General features: G+C 46.4%; 2 protein-coding genes across 9 annotated transcripts in view; one reads left to right on the top strand and one right to left on the bottom strand.

Moving 5' to 3' along the window:
- VPS26C (VPS26 endosomal protein sorting factor C) overlaps nucleotides 1-3,906 on the top strand; it is a 12,327-nt gene extending 8,421 nt beyond the window's left edge. Inside the window, exon 7 of the mRNA XM_042021313.1 lies at nucleotides 701-3,906. Coding sequence (XP_041877247.1) covers nucleotides 701-783 — 83 coding nt within the window. The 3' untranslated portion in view covers nucleotides 784-3,906. The remainder of the gene's footprint in view (nucleotides 1-700) is intronic.
- Nucleotides 1,993-12,546, bottom strand: part of TTC3 (tetratricopeptide repeat domain 3) — a 42,651-nt gene continuing 32,097 nt past the window's right edge. For 5 of the 8 annotated variants that reach the window (XM_042021304.1, XM_042021309.1, XM_042021307.1 and 2 more), the window contains 13 exons: nucleotides 11,565-12,426; nucleotides 10,410-10,475; nucleotides 9,829-9,978; nucleotides 9,458-9,597; nucleotides 8,733-8,801; nucleotides 8,349-8,445; nucleotides 8,004-8,104; nucleotides 7,454-7,547; nucleotides 6,936-7,034; nucleotides 4,916-5,328; nucleotides 4,272-4,392; nucleotides 3,961-4,182; nucleotides 1,993-3,758 (listed from right to left, as the gene is read on the bottom strand). In XM_042021304.1, the coding sequence (XP_041877238.1) occupies nucleotides 3,528-3,758; nucleotides 3,961-4,182; nucleotides 4,272-4,392; nucleotides 4,916-5,328; nucleotides 6,936-7,034; nucleotides 7,454-7,547; nucleotides 8,004-8,104; nucleotides 8,349-8,445; nucleotides 8,733-8,801; nucleotides 9,458-9,597; nucleotides 9,829-9,978; nucleotides 10,410-10,475; nucleotides 11,565-12,426 (2,665 nt within the window). In that variant the 3' untranslated portion in view covers nucleotides 1,993-3,527. The remainder of the gene's footprint in view (nucleotides 3,759-3,960; nucleotides 4,183-4,271; nucleotides 4,393-4,915; nucleotides 5,329-6,935; nucleotides 7,035-7,453; nucleotides 7,548-8,003; nucleotides 8,105-8,348; nucleotides 8,446-8,732; nucleotides 8,802-9,457; nucleotides 9,598-9,828; nucleotides 9,979-10,409; nucleotides 10,476-11,564; nucleotides 12,427-12,546) is intronic. The other 3 variants (XM_042021308.1, XM_042021312.1, XM_042021305.1) reach the window with 2 other exon arrangements.

Below are 12,546 nucleotides of genomic sequence, written 5' to 3'. Positions count from 1 at the left end.
GATTGCTGCTAGGATTCAGCTCCCTATGGAATTGGAGTGGGATTGCTGCTAGGATTCAGCTCCCTATGGAATTGGGATAGAATTGCTGCCAGGATTCAGCTCCCTATGGAATTGGGGTAGGACTGCTCCTAGGACTGAGCTCCCTATGGAATTGGGATAGGATTGCTCCTAGGATTGTGCTTCCATAGAATTGGAGTGGGATTGCTGCCAGGATTCAGCTTCCTGTGGAATTGGGGTAGGATTGCTGCTAGGATTGTGCTCCCTATGGAATTGGAGTGGGATTGCTCCTAGGATTGAGCTCCCTATGGAATTGGGGCAGGATTGCTGCTAGGATGCAGCTCCCTATGGGATTGGAGTGGGATTGCTGCCAGGATTCAGCTTCCTGTGGAATTGGGGTAGGATTGCTGCTAGGATTGTGCTCCCTATGGAATTGGAGTGGGATTGCTCCTAGGATTGAGCTCCCTATGGGATTGGAGTGGGATTGCTGCTAGGATGCAGCTCCCTATGGAATTGGGGTAGGATTGCTGCTAGGATGCAGCTCCCTATGGAATTGGGGTAGGATTGCTGCTAGGATGCAGCTCCCTGTGGAATTGGGGTAGGATTGCTCCTAGGATGCAGCTCTCTATGGAATTGGGGTAGGATTGCTGCTAGGATGCAGCTCCCGATGGAATTCTTTCCCCTTTTTTTCCCCTTCTCCCAGAGTTTGAAGTGAACATCGTGGTCCTTCTGCACGACGACCATCTCATCACAGAGAACTTCCCACTGAAGCTCTGCAGGATGTGAACACCCCCAGGAGAACCAGGGAAGGATTTACTGGGAATTCCTCAGAGGGAAAGTGGAACTTTATCTGTGCCTGCCTTCTTGCTGTGGGTTCTTCTTGTGCTTTCACTTCCCTGTTAACCTGGCCAAGACTCTGCCCATCTGGATTTCCCAGTCCAGCAGCGTTGGCAGGATTTCCCAATCCTGCTGCCTTCAACAACCATGTTTTCCCCATTTTTTTCTTGGGGAAATCCTGAAGGAATCATTCTGTAGCTTCCTAAGGCCTGTAGGAGTATGTAGTAAGTTCCTCTCTTGATGCAATTTTGTAATACTCATTCCAAAGTCCTCTGAAGACCCCTTAAAAGTCATAAATCCCATTACAGCCATACTGGGAGAGTATGGGAATTGTGGTATAATGAGAAATAAGGTCTTGGAAGGTCTAAAAAAATGGTGCTACAACAGTGGAAGGTGGTGCTGTGGGATCTGTCCCAAGGTGGATGGGGAATGAGTGATGGCAAATCCCACCAAGGAAATTTTGGTCAGTTGGGAACAGGAGTTTGTGTTGGAGGAATAAATGAATGTGTTTGTGACTGTACAGCCTAAAGGAAGAATAGTTCAGTAAGAAAGAACCTTCCCAACACAACCAGGTTGTGGGGGTTTGATGTTGTTTTAATGGAACAGCCACAACTTGCAGATTTTCTGTTTATTTTCCACGTGGGGTAGAGGCAGGCTCAGTCTGTATTACGGAACTTGGAAGTGTAAAGATGAGCACCTGAAAAGGCAGAATTAAGAGAACTAAGAAAAATCATTCCCTTTGGTTTATCCAGCAGCACTGCCAAGCAGGAGAATGTAATTCCAGTTTTGACCCTTGTGTTTTAGGGAAGAAACAGCTGAAATTTTTATTCCAATGTCTGAGAAGAGGGAGGAAAATGCTGTTGACTGAAACTTCCCACTTCTCCCTAAGACCAGGGGATGGTACAGGGGGATTTGGGGAAGTGAAAGCCACTCCTTGGGCTTCCCAGTCTGCTCCAGGAGTGCCAGAAGCTGCCAGCTCCCGCTGTCCCAAGGGATGTAGAAAGAGGGGCTGGCCTTGGGAAGAGCTGCAACCCCCCCAAAATACTGGAGGCTGAAAAGGATTCCAGTGCTGGAATTTTTAGGCCTTAATTCTACAGCACAGAGTAGTTACTCACCCCTAACTCAGACTGAGCAGAAATACTACACACAAACAACTTGTTGGGCTGCAGCAGTGATTTTATTTTTTATTCAAGTGGTAATTAATACACTGATTAACCACAGAGGAGTTTAAAATTTCAGCTGGAGGAGATGTGTGGGGAACAAGCGATCCCTGGACTTAGCCAAAAGCTCCTAATCCGTATCATCCTGCCTGTATTCAGATATTTGATTTTCACTTTAAGGTTCTCAGGCTCTGGCCCTCATCTTTTGGGTCTCTGGGACAAACTTGTCACTGTTGAAGGTGCTCTGGCCAGTTCAGACTCGGGAAACAGTGGGAGAACAATTCCCTGAGCTGCTGGAATTCTGCCCCTCCTGCTACTGGTGACCATTCCTGCACAAAATACAGAGGAAGTGTTGCTTAAAAATCCTTTAAAAAATCCTTTTTTAAAATCCTCCCCATTTCAACAGACCAGCTCTTCAACAAGGGGGGAAATTCAAATTTCAACCTTATTTTGAGAATAAAGAATTGATCCACATAAATAATTTAGAATTCCAGTTTCAAAATGTTACTAAAAGTCATTATTTAAATGATTTGAATTCTCAGCTGTGGATTCAGGAGAGAGGAGCTGCAGGGATGAACTGCAAGGACCAGAGCAGGCTTGAATCCTGAATTGTTTGTGCCAGTGGAAGGGAATGGTGTGGCTGGTCCAGTTCTGCTGGTCCATCCTTCGGGTCACCTACTTGTTTGATACTGGAATAAATCTGAAGGAAAAGCCCCCTCTTCACAGGAATTACACACTGGCCTTTCAGATGACATAATTTGGTACTTTCAGTGTCTCTTAGCCAAAAATCCACCAGTTTTGTGTGCTGCCAGCCCTGAACTCCACAGCTTTAGGCAGGAAGCAGGAGAAATCCTTGATCTTGGAACGCTGTGGCTCAATGCCAAGGGCCAAATCCTGAGGCTGTTCCCATTGCCGATAAACCCAGGGTTCTGTCCTGTTCCCCATCACTGGGGTTATGCTGCAGCCCTTTTGCATCTTAGTATAAAGTGTGGAGGTAAAAGCAGGTTCAGCTTTACTTGTTCCATGCAGGAAGCTCAGGGAAATCCTCAGGAAGCAGAGCATGGACACGGCAGATGGGGCAGGTGCTGGAATGCTGCTTGAGCCACGTTCGGATGCACTGCGGGGACAGGGAGAGGGTGAGAGGCAAAATCTGGGAAGAGGAGTCCAGCTGGAGGCTGGAAAGAATTGGCACTAATGGGGAAGCTCTTCAACAAGTTCTACACCACTGAAATTTGGGGTTGGAGAATTGTTCTCCTGCTCTAATCAAATTCGTTCTGCGAGAAGAAATCGGCGTTAAACAAAAAAGGTAAAGGGGAAAAGGCACAGACAGAAACGTGGAGTTACTCCAGCATAATCCTGACTTTTTCACTCCCTGAGTTTCCACTATCAGGTGGCAAAATGCAGGGTTTTTAGGGATAGCCCATTCCCTGAGTGTGCTGCCAACAGTCCCAACCAAATTCACCCTCTGAAGAATCAGCTTAAATTCACTGATGAATTACTTTAAAAAAAACCACCTGAAGCTTTCTGACACAGTCAGGCTGTCTGTGGGGCACGTTTTGGGGGGCAAAGGCTGGAAAACCAAATTGTGCCCCGCTGTTTAAGCATTGAAGGGTAAGGGGAGGGTAAAGGGGTGGTTTTTAGGAAGTGGAGATCAGGAACAAGACCAGAACTCACCTCCCTGTGGAAGTGATGCCCACACTCGAGCTCACAGGAGTCTCTGCTCAGCTCATCGTGACAGATCGTGCAGGGATCCTCACTGGAGGCCTGGCCAGGAAAGGAATGCTCAGTTATATAAAAACCATCAGCAATTAACCAGCACTTTCTACTCAATTAACGAGGTCACTGACTTTAACCAAGTCTATTTAGGTTTTTGTACACAAAATAAACGAAGCAGTTCTTTTTTTTTCCTGGATTATTTCGTGTCCTGTACAAAGCAACAACTCCATAGAAACAGTGGGAAACTTACAGCATTGTCCTGCTTTTTCCATTTGGCTTTAGGTATTGCTCCAGCATTTCCCCAGGGCTGCAGGTTTGGCTGAGGGGTGTTTTTACTGGAGCTGTTTTTAGGGGCAGGTGCTGCCCGGGGGGAGCCGGGGGCGATTCCTTCCGCAGGCACTTCCCGGCTCCGCGCTGCCGCCGGGGGAGCAGAGTCCAGGGAATGCACGGCTCTGCCTGCTGGAGGTGGTGCCTGCACAGGGATCACAAGGAATTGTGTTCCTTGGGGCTGTGCTGCTCTGCTTTCCATGGGGGGAAGGGGAGCAGCTCCAGCCCCAGTACCTTGAGCCGCTGGTCCAGGATGAGCTCCGTGACCCGTCTGAGGATTTCCTCCGGGCTCAGGCCTGCCAGGGTGTTCCCATTTCTCCTCTGCATGTCCCTGATGAAGCCAATGAAGTCTGAGCTGGAGGGACAGGAAAGGCAGGGTCAGAGATGGCATCTGGGGGGCACTGCAGGTTCTGTGATCCCAGCAGGATCAAAAGACACCAACTTTTCCCATGAACTGATGCAGGTTCCTGCTCCCAATAACTCTCAGTAACCAGGATCAAACCCCTAAACAATCATCAGAATCATGGAATGTTTGGGTTGGGAGAGACCTTAAAGCCCATCCAGCCCCACCCCTGCCATGGCAGGGACACCTCCCACTGTCCCAGGCTGCTCCCAGCCCCAGTGTCCAGCCTGGCCTTGGGCACTGCCAGGGATCCAGGGGCAGCCCCAGCTGCTCTGGGCACCCTGTGCCAGGGCCTGCCCACCCTGCCAGGGAACAATTCCTGCCCAATCTCCCATCTAACCCCACTCTCTGGCAGTTAAAAGCCATTCCCCTTTTCCTGTCCCTCCACCCCTTATCAGCAGAATAAAATCAATTCCTCTTGCACTTCATCCCTGGCTGTTCAGACCGTCTTTCACAGCACTCCTTCAATCCATACCTGCTGTAGTTTGGGAATATACTCTGGAGCTGGGCAATAATATTTTCAATGGCTTTTGGAAGCTTTTTGTTGTTTGGAATTCCAGGCGGCCTCGGCTGCAGAGCTGAGGGATCTTGGTGGCTCTGGCTGGCCTGGACGTGCTGGGTGTTACTCCCAGAAATCCCTGATGGGCAGGATGGTGAGAGTTTATTGGAATGTGATCCCTCTGGAGCTTTGGGATGCGTTTTCCCAGCTGCAGAAGAACCCTCAGAGGTGGCAGGTGCTGGCTTAGCTCCGGTCTGTGCTGGGAGTGAAGGCTGGGCTGGAGCTTTTCCATCAGAACTCAAAAATGCAGGAAGGGGACTGGGATGAGCGGATGCCGAGCAATAGGTGACAATGGCAGGATCACACATGGGAGGTCTGCCTGGTATTGTCTAGGAAACAAACACATTTCACAGGAAAAACAGTGATTGAAACAAATCAAGTTGAACTCTGGAGTATTTGCAGTCTCAATTGTGACAGGTTTGGCTGTGCCCAGGACCTGGAAGGTCACAGCAATTTATCTTAAGAACTCCCTAAGATCAGGGCAGGTGTCTGACCCCGTGATTATTTCTCTTCTAAAAGGTCACTCTGGTGTTACTGCAGGAAAAATAAATTCCAAATGCAGAACAAGGGGCTCAGGAGTTGCTTTTCCCCAATAAATTGGTGGTGATTAAGTTGTCTCCATATTCTGTGTCAATAAATAGAAAGGACAGACCTAAAAATAAGTGGGGAATTATGCAGGAGAGGAACTTGCAGAAGCCCAGAAAAAGTGCAATAACAATCTCAAATATTAGAACAGAGCCCTGAATCAAAATTATACCCAGAACAAAAAAAAAAACAAACAAACAAAAACACAAACAAACCAACAAACCCCAAGATTTTCTGCAGAGAAAAAAAAATATATATTAAAAAAATAAATCTAAAAAGGACCAATCAGAAGAAACTGCTGAGATTTGAGCAAGGCATTGGTGGAGCTGTTGGCCCATGAGAAAACATCTGTGAACAGCATTTCCTGGGGCTGCTCTCATTCCAGATGCATTCCCATAAATGGCTCTGCTCCACCTCGTTCCTGACACGCTGGGCTGGGAGCTGAGGTTGGTGTTTGTAATCAGTGACACACGGTGCTGTAGGAATTCCTTCAGGGAAGTTTCCCCATGGAAAGGGAGCTCAGGCCTTGGCAGGGGCTGCCCAGGGAGGTTTGGAGTGCCCATCCCTGGAGGTGTCCCAGGAAGGGCTGGAGGTGGCACTCAGTGCTCTGGGCTGGGGACAAGGTGGGCATCGGGCACAGCTGGGACTGGCTGGGCTGGGAGGGCTTTTCCAGCCTCAGGGATCCTGGGATTCTGCATAGTGGGGCTTGTCCTGATGGATTTTGGGGCTGTTCAACCTGGAGAAGAGAATGCTCCAGGGAGCCCCTTCCAGTGCCTGAAGAAGCTCCTGGAGAGCTGGAGAGGGACTTGGCCTTCAAGGGATGGAGGGACAGGACACAGGGAATGGCCTTGAGCTGGAAGAAGACAGGGTTAGATGGGATCTTGGGCAGGAATTGTTCCCTGGGAGGGTGGGCAGGCCCTGGCACAGGGTGCCCAGAGCAGCTGGGGCTGCCCCTGGATCCCTGGCAGTGCCCAAGGCCAGGCTGGACATTGGGGCTTGGAGCAGCCTGGGGCAGTGGGAGGTGTCCCTGCCCATGGAACTGGATGGGCTTTAAGGTCCCTCCCAACCCAACCCATTCTGGAATCCCAGGATTTTGGTGCTACAGGAACCCCACTGAGTACAAAACTCAGTGAGGAATCAACTTTGAACAGCTTGAGCCTCTCACAGGAGTTGGGAATGTGCTGCTCCCTGGCCTTCCCCAGGCTCATCTCCGTCCCCTTTTCCTCTGGAGCTGGGATTTTGTGTGTCCAAGGCTGCACATTCCAGTTCTCCCTGGACACCTCCCCCCACTGCCAGCCACGCTGAGGGAGATTCCAAGCACTGGACCTGCTGTGGAAGGTGGGATACTCACAAGAACTCCCTGAGGATAAGGAACATCCACGATTTCCACTTTACTGAGGCAGTTCCGGGCACCGTTTTTCACCAGCTCAATTTTTTCGTCATACTCAGCCTGCAGAAGGAAAACCAACCAAGCAACCATCATCTTCCTCCACATCAGCATCCACAGAGCTCCCTCTTCCTTAAAGATCACATTTTACATCGGAATTTCTCAGAGAGTTCCCTGTTGGGGTTTTTTTAAGAGGTTCCATGGATTTCTAAAGGTCACGAACCCAAAAAACCGGATTTCTTCATGTGGGATGCAATGTTGAAGCAAGTGTGTAAAGGACAGATTTCTGCCTTTAAAAAATGAAATATATCCACTAGAAATTAACAACCTGGACTCCAAACTGTCTCTTTTGTAATTAAAAAAATTCCCCTCAGCATTTGGAGGACAAGCTGTTGGTGTTTTTAAAAAGAAATGCAACGTTATTAAATGTTTTCATTTCCAAAGTTCAACTTAAAAGCTTGTGGAGAGAAATGAAGTTTTACCTCGACTTTTTCCAGTTGTTTCTTGACATTTGCAATAAATATTTCCCAGGAATCAATCTGGGACTTCAACACAGGAGCTGCTGAAGCTGAGCTGCTGAAATATTGAGGATTTGCAGTTAAACTCCAACATTCCCATAATTTTTGAGACCAGTGGTGTTGTCCCAATAGTTCCTCCCTCAGCAATTAATCCCAGTTAAAGTTTTCAAGGGGTTTCAGGTTAAAATCAGTTACACTGCAGCCCTTTTCCAGGGATAACTGGAATTATTATTACCAAGATAATCTGATTTTCCCAGCTCAGAAAGACACAAGGATAAGGATGAGACTCAATTTCCAGCTGAATTTTGATTGGGGAAATACTATTTACCCCCAATCCTGTGCACATTTATATTATAATCTAATACTTCTTATAAATACTGTATATTTTACACAATTACGTAACAAAATAAAAATTATTTTATATAATAATACAATATAAAGTAATTAGAATAATTAGAAAATTAAATAATTAACAACCAGGAGTAGTGGAATTCCTGGTGGGAACTCCCAGTACCTGCTCAGTGCCTTCAGCATCCTGAGATTTCCTTCTGCCTTGGCAATGGTGCCTTTGAGCTTCCAGATTTCAGTTTCCTTCCAGGTCTGGAGCACTGAGACCTGGAACCAAACAAAAAATAACAAAAAAAAAAGGGATAAAACCTTGAACTAGGATTTTAATAGGAATTTAAACAAGAGTTTGGTGGTTTGAAGTGCACACACAGTCCCTACAGTGAGGAATTTCAAGAGGAGTTTCCATCACTGGCACTTCCAATATTTTTTGTATCATTTCTCCACCTCCAATCAGCACAAACGACCCCAGCTCTTGAAAAAAAAAGGTTTTAAGGATTTTTTTTGTTTGTACCTCTGCTTTAACAGCTCTTTTCTCACACTCCTGGCTGTTATCTTGACTCTTTTTTATCAGCTCTTCCAATTTTCCTTTCTCACTAGCAAATTTATTACTGTGAAAGAAACAGAAGGGAAGTATTTGAGTAACAGTCACAGCAGAGCAGTATTTAAAATTTATGCCATTTTAGAGGTTTTTTACAGCTACTCAGTGTCATGTGATCAAGGGAAATGTATGAGAATACGATTTTTATTCTTCTAAATATTAATATTTACTCATGGTAAGTAAAAGCAAACTAACTCAGAGTAAGAAATACGTGTTAAAGTGCTTATATTCCCCTAAGCCTTTACCCAGAGTGAAGCAGAAAAATGTAAATATTGCTGAAAGGGACATGAGTTTTACCTGGTCTCCAGAAATGTATTTAAACACTCATTATATTGCTTTTCCTTGTCATCAATGGTCTTCAAATACCTACAGGAATCAAACGTTTATTAAGCTTGTTGTGACAAAGGTTTATTGGCAAATCTGGTACATGTTCCTCTATAACCACCAGGACAATCTGTAGCTTTTAGATGCTGTTTGATACCACAGGAATTATGGAATTCCCAGCCCTGGAAGTGCCCCAGGCCAGGCTGGAGCAGCCAAGGATAGTGGAAGGGGCTGGAATCAGATGGTCTTTAAAGTCCCTTCCTACCCAAACTATTCAGGGATTCTATTCTAAATACATTTAAATTTATTCCTAATAAATCAGTCATTAATATAAAAACTGGCTGATGATTTTTCAAGAGAGATTTGGCCCAAACTACTTAAGACTAAAGAGAAAACAAAGGCATTCAAAGTCTGGGCTCTGTAAACTGAGAGGACATGAAAATACAGCAGGAATTGTCAAATCTGGTTAGAAGAATTATTACTAAGTGGGTTTCATCAGTTACCTAAAAGCTAGTGTAGATGTTTACCTGTAATTTGCCAAGAAATACAAAATAAGGAAGTGGCCATGTCCATATTTCAGCCTAATACTGGGAGAAAATGGCTGGCTGGTTTCACAGCCAAGGATTAAATTTCCTTAACGATTTCTGAAGCCTTTAGACTGTCAGAATGAGGGGATGCAAATCTATTTCCAATCATACCTCTCACTGGTGTCTGAGTGTTTTTTAGCTGTGCTCCTCAGGGCTTTTAAGTTCTCCCGACTTTCCTTCTTCTCCTGCTGCCATTTCTTCATTTGCATTTCCGAGTCTTGGTGGAACCAATCCAGCTCGTTCTGGGAGACCTGGAGGCAGGAAAGAAGAGAACTTTTATTTCTGAAAACAGTGGTTTATTCAAATAAAAGTTGGAGCAGACTGAGGATGTTTACGAGCAATCAGGGAATCCTGGAATGCTTTGGGTGGGAAGGACACCTTCCACTGTCCCAGGCTGCTCCAGGCCCCGTCCAAGCTGCCCTTGGACACTTCCAGGGATCCAGGGGATTCCACAACCTCTGATCCATGGGGAAAAGCTTTACCTCAGTCTCTTCAATACTTTTTTTCAGGAGCTCTTCCAAAGCACCAATTTCCTCCACGCTTCTGCTTTGTAACTGCTCAAATTTCTCCTCTGCTTCTTTAAGTTGTTCCTTTAATACCTGGTGCTCCTTCTCCATGCGCAGAAGATCTCCCTGAAAATTAATCAGTTACAAAAACCAGTTTGATTTATACCTGTTACCAGTTCAAAGGCCACATTTTCTCACTTTTTATCTCCTGGTACAGACATAAACCTGCCACTGACACCACTCTGAGCTGTCTCTATGCCCAAAGGGAATACTGAAATCCAGGTTTTGAGAGAGGAAATAGCATTTCCCCGAAACATTCAACATCTGAAGAGCTACAGAACAAAGCCATCAGAACAAAGCTCAAAAATCATCTCCTTGTGGGGCTGGGTGATGTTTCCAAGAACATCACAGAACACAAACAGGCAAACAACCCAAACCACAAAATATCTGTTAAAACCTGTTGTTTTCAGAGAGTTTTTATTTCTTCACTATTCAGTTTCTGGGCATTCCTTTAACCTCCTTCAGGAGAAATGCAAACCAAGATGCAGGGAACTTACTTGTTGATTTTCATATGGATGGAAAGGCAAAGTATTGGTTTCCCTATCAGCAACTTCCTGGTTTACCTAGAACACAAAAAAAAAATACTAAGAGTTGATTAAAAAGCTTCTCTCAGTTCACAGATGAGCTGCCCTGGCTTGGAGCTTTTGCACCTCCCCTATGGTTTTACAAATCCAGCTCTAATCCAGGTCTATAAAGGATGTAGGGAAACATTGGGGTGCTGTTTCTGCAAGGGTTTTTTTTTATCTTTCCCTGATTTCATTCACCACAAGCAATTCCAAGCAGTTCTGTCAGTCTTTAAAACAAAGCCATGCTCTAAATGTCTGAAAATTCAAGATTTGCAGGAATTGTCTCACTCTCCTGTCAGGGAGTTGCAGAGAGTGAGAAGGTCCCCCCTGAGCCTCCTCTTCGCCACAAATCCAAATCCTCAGATGTTGTGGAAGTGAAAACAAATCCCTGAACTAATCAGAAAAGGAAAAATAATGACACAGAAGGACTTGGTTTCCTCTCTAAAGTGAAGGTGAAACTGATGTGTAGCAGCTCCCTCTGAGACACCCAGGGCAAAGAGCTGCAAAAACTTCAGGCTGAACAAAATTCAGCTACCAGCTCTGGAGAATCACAAATGAAAAATGAGTCCTCACAGAAAGTGGCAGCAACTTAAACAGAAAGTTCTCAGGAATCATGGAATGGTTTGGGTGGGGAGGGACCTTAAAGCCCACCCAGCCCCACCCCTGCCATGGGCAGGGACACCTCCCACTGTCCCAGGCTGCTCCCAGCCCCAATGTCCAGCCTGGCCTTGGGCACTGCCAGGGATCCAGGGGCAGCCCCAGCTGCTCTGGGCACCCTGTGCCAGGGCCTGCCCACCCTCCCAGGGAACAATTCCTGCCCAATCTCCCATCCAGCCCTGCCCTCTGGCACTGGGAAGCCATTCCCTGGCTCCTGGCCCTCCATGCCTTGGGAATTGTCTCTCTCCAGCTTTCCTGCAGCTCCTTCAGGCCCTGCAAGGCCACACTGAGCTCAGCCCAAAGCTTCTCCTCTCCAGGCTGAACAATCCCAGCTCTCGCAGCCTTTCCTCCCAGCAGAGCTGCTCCATCCCTCTGCTCATCCTGGTGGCCTTAAAATCTCTCCAGCATTGTTCTCCTCCCATTCCTTACCTGAACAGCCACCATCCTCGTGTGAGGATTGCTCGTCCTCCCAGGTTTATTCCTCCTTCCCATTTCCTTCTTAACCCATTTACTCTGTTCAGCTTCACCAGAACCATTTGGAAAAGCAGAATCCTCCTTATCAGAGTTCTCCGAGTGGCCCCAAAGGCCTTTGTACTCCTGGATTTCAGCTGGCACAGAACCTCCAGGGATGTATTTCCTATGTGAAACTGCTGATTCCTGACTATCCTGATGAGCTGCAGGATCAGCATAAATATATCCAGGCTGAGCCAGGGCAGAAGGCAGAGGCAATATTCCATATTGATAACCCCAGGAGCTCTGAGGCAAGAACACAGCAGGACCTTGGGACTCAAAGCCCTTTAGTAAAACACCTGGAAACAGCGACTCGTTTTCCATGGAATAAACACCCTCGTTCTCCAGAGGACTCCCAGGTGTGCAGGAAGCAGGGAAAGAACAGGGCAAATGCTGTGGAGTCTCATAATCTGTTAAATTAGCAGGTGCTGATAAAGGGGGTTCCACAGGGTACGACAGCGGCTTGAATTCCTCAGCATAGGGATTCAACTGCAGCTTGCTCTGGGAGAAATTCCCTTGGAATTCCCCACCTATATAATTTTCCTCTTTATTTCCAGTCTCATTCCTGCTTGGATTTCCTTCCAAAAGGACTGAGTGCTTCCTTAATCCAATCAGATTATCCACCATAATGAAACGAAGGGATTTCAGCAGGAAGGGTTCCAGGCCCCCTTCATCTTCCACCACCTTCCGAGTTTCCTCAGGGAAATTTTCATATTCCCCAACCAGTAACTTATTATAAATTTCCAGAGGGCCATGTTCTTCCAAGATTTGAGAGAAATAACTTGGGGAAAAAAAGAGAATTGTTATTATTAATCGAAGTTTTTCAACGTAATTCTGAAATTGTATTTCACAAAACATCAATCCACTCCTTCCTGGCCACACCAGACCCCCAGGATTCCAA

Source organism: Corvus kubaryi, unplaced genomic scaffold, assembly GCF_017639235.1.
Source record: "Corvus kubaryi isolate FWS band 111438036 unplaced genomic scaffold, C.kubaryi_AGA036_p1.0 37133, whole genome shotgun sequence".
Classification (NCBI taxonomy): Eukaryota; Metazoa; Chordata; class Aves; order Passeriformes; family Corvidae; genus Corvus; species Corvus kubaryi.
The sequence above is the reverse complement of the archived record's forward strand: the minus strand, read 5'-3'. Positions and strand labels throughout refer to the sequence as shown.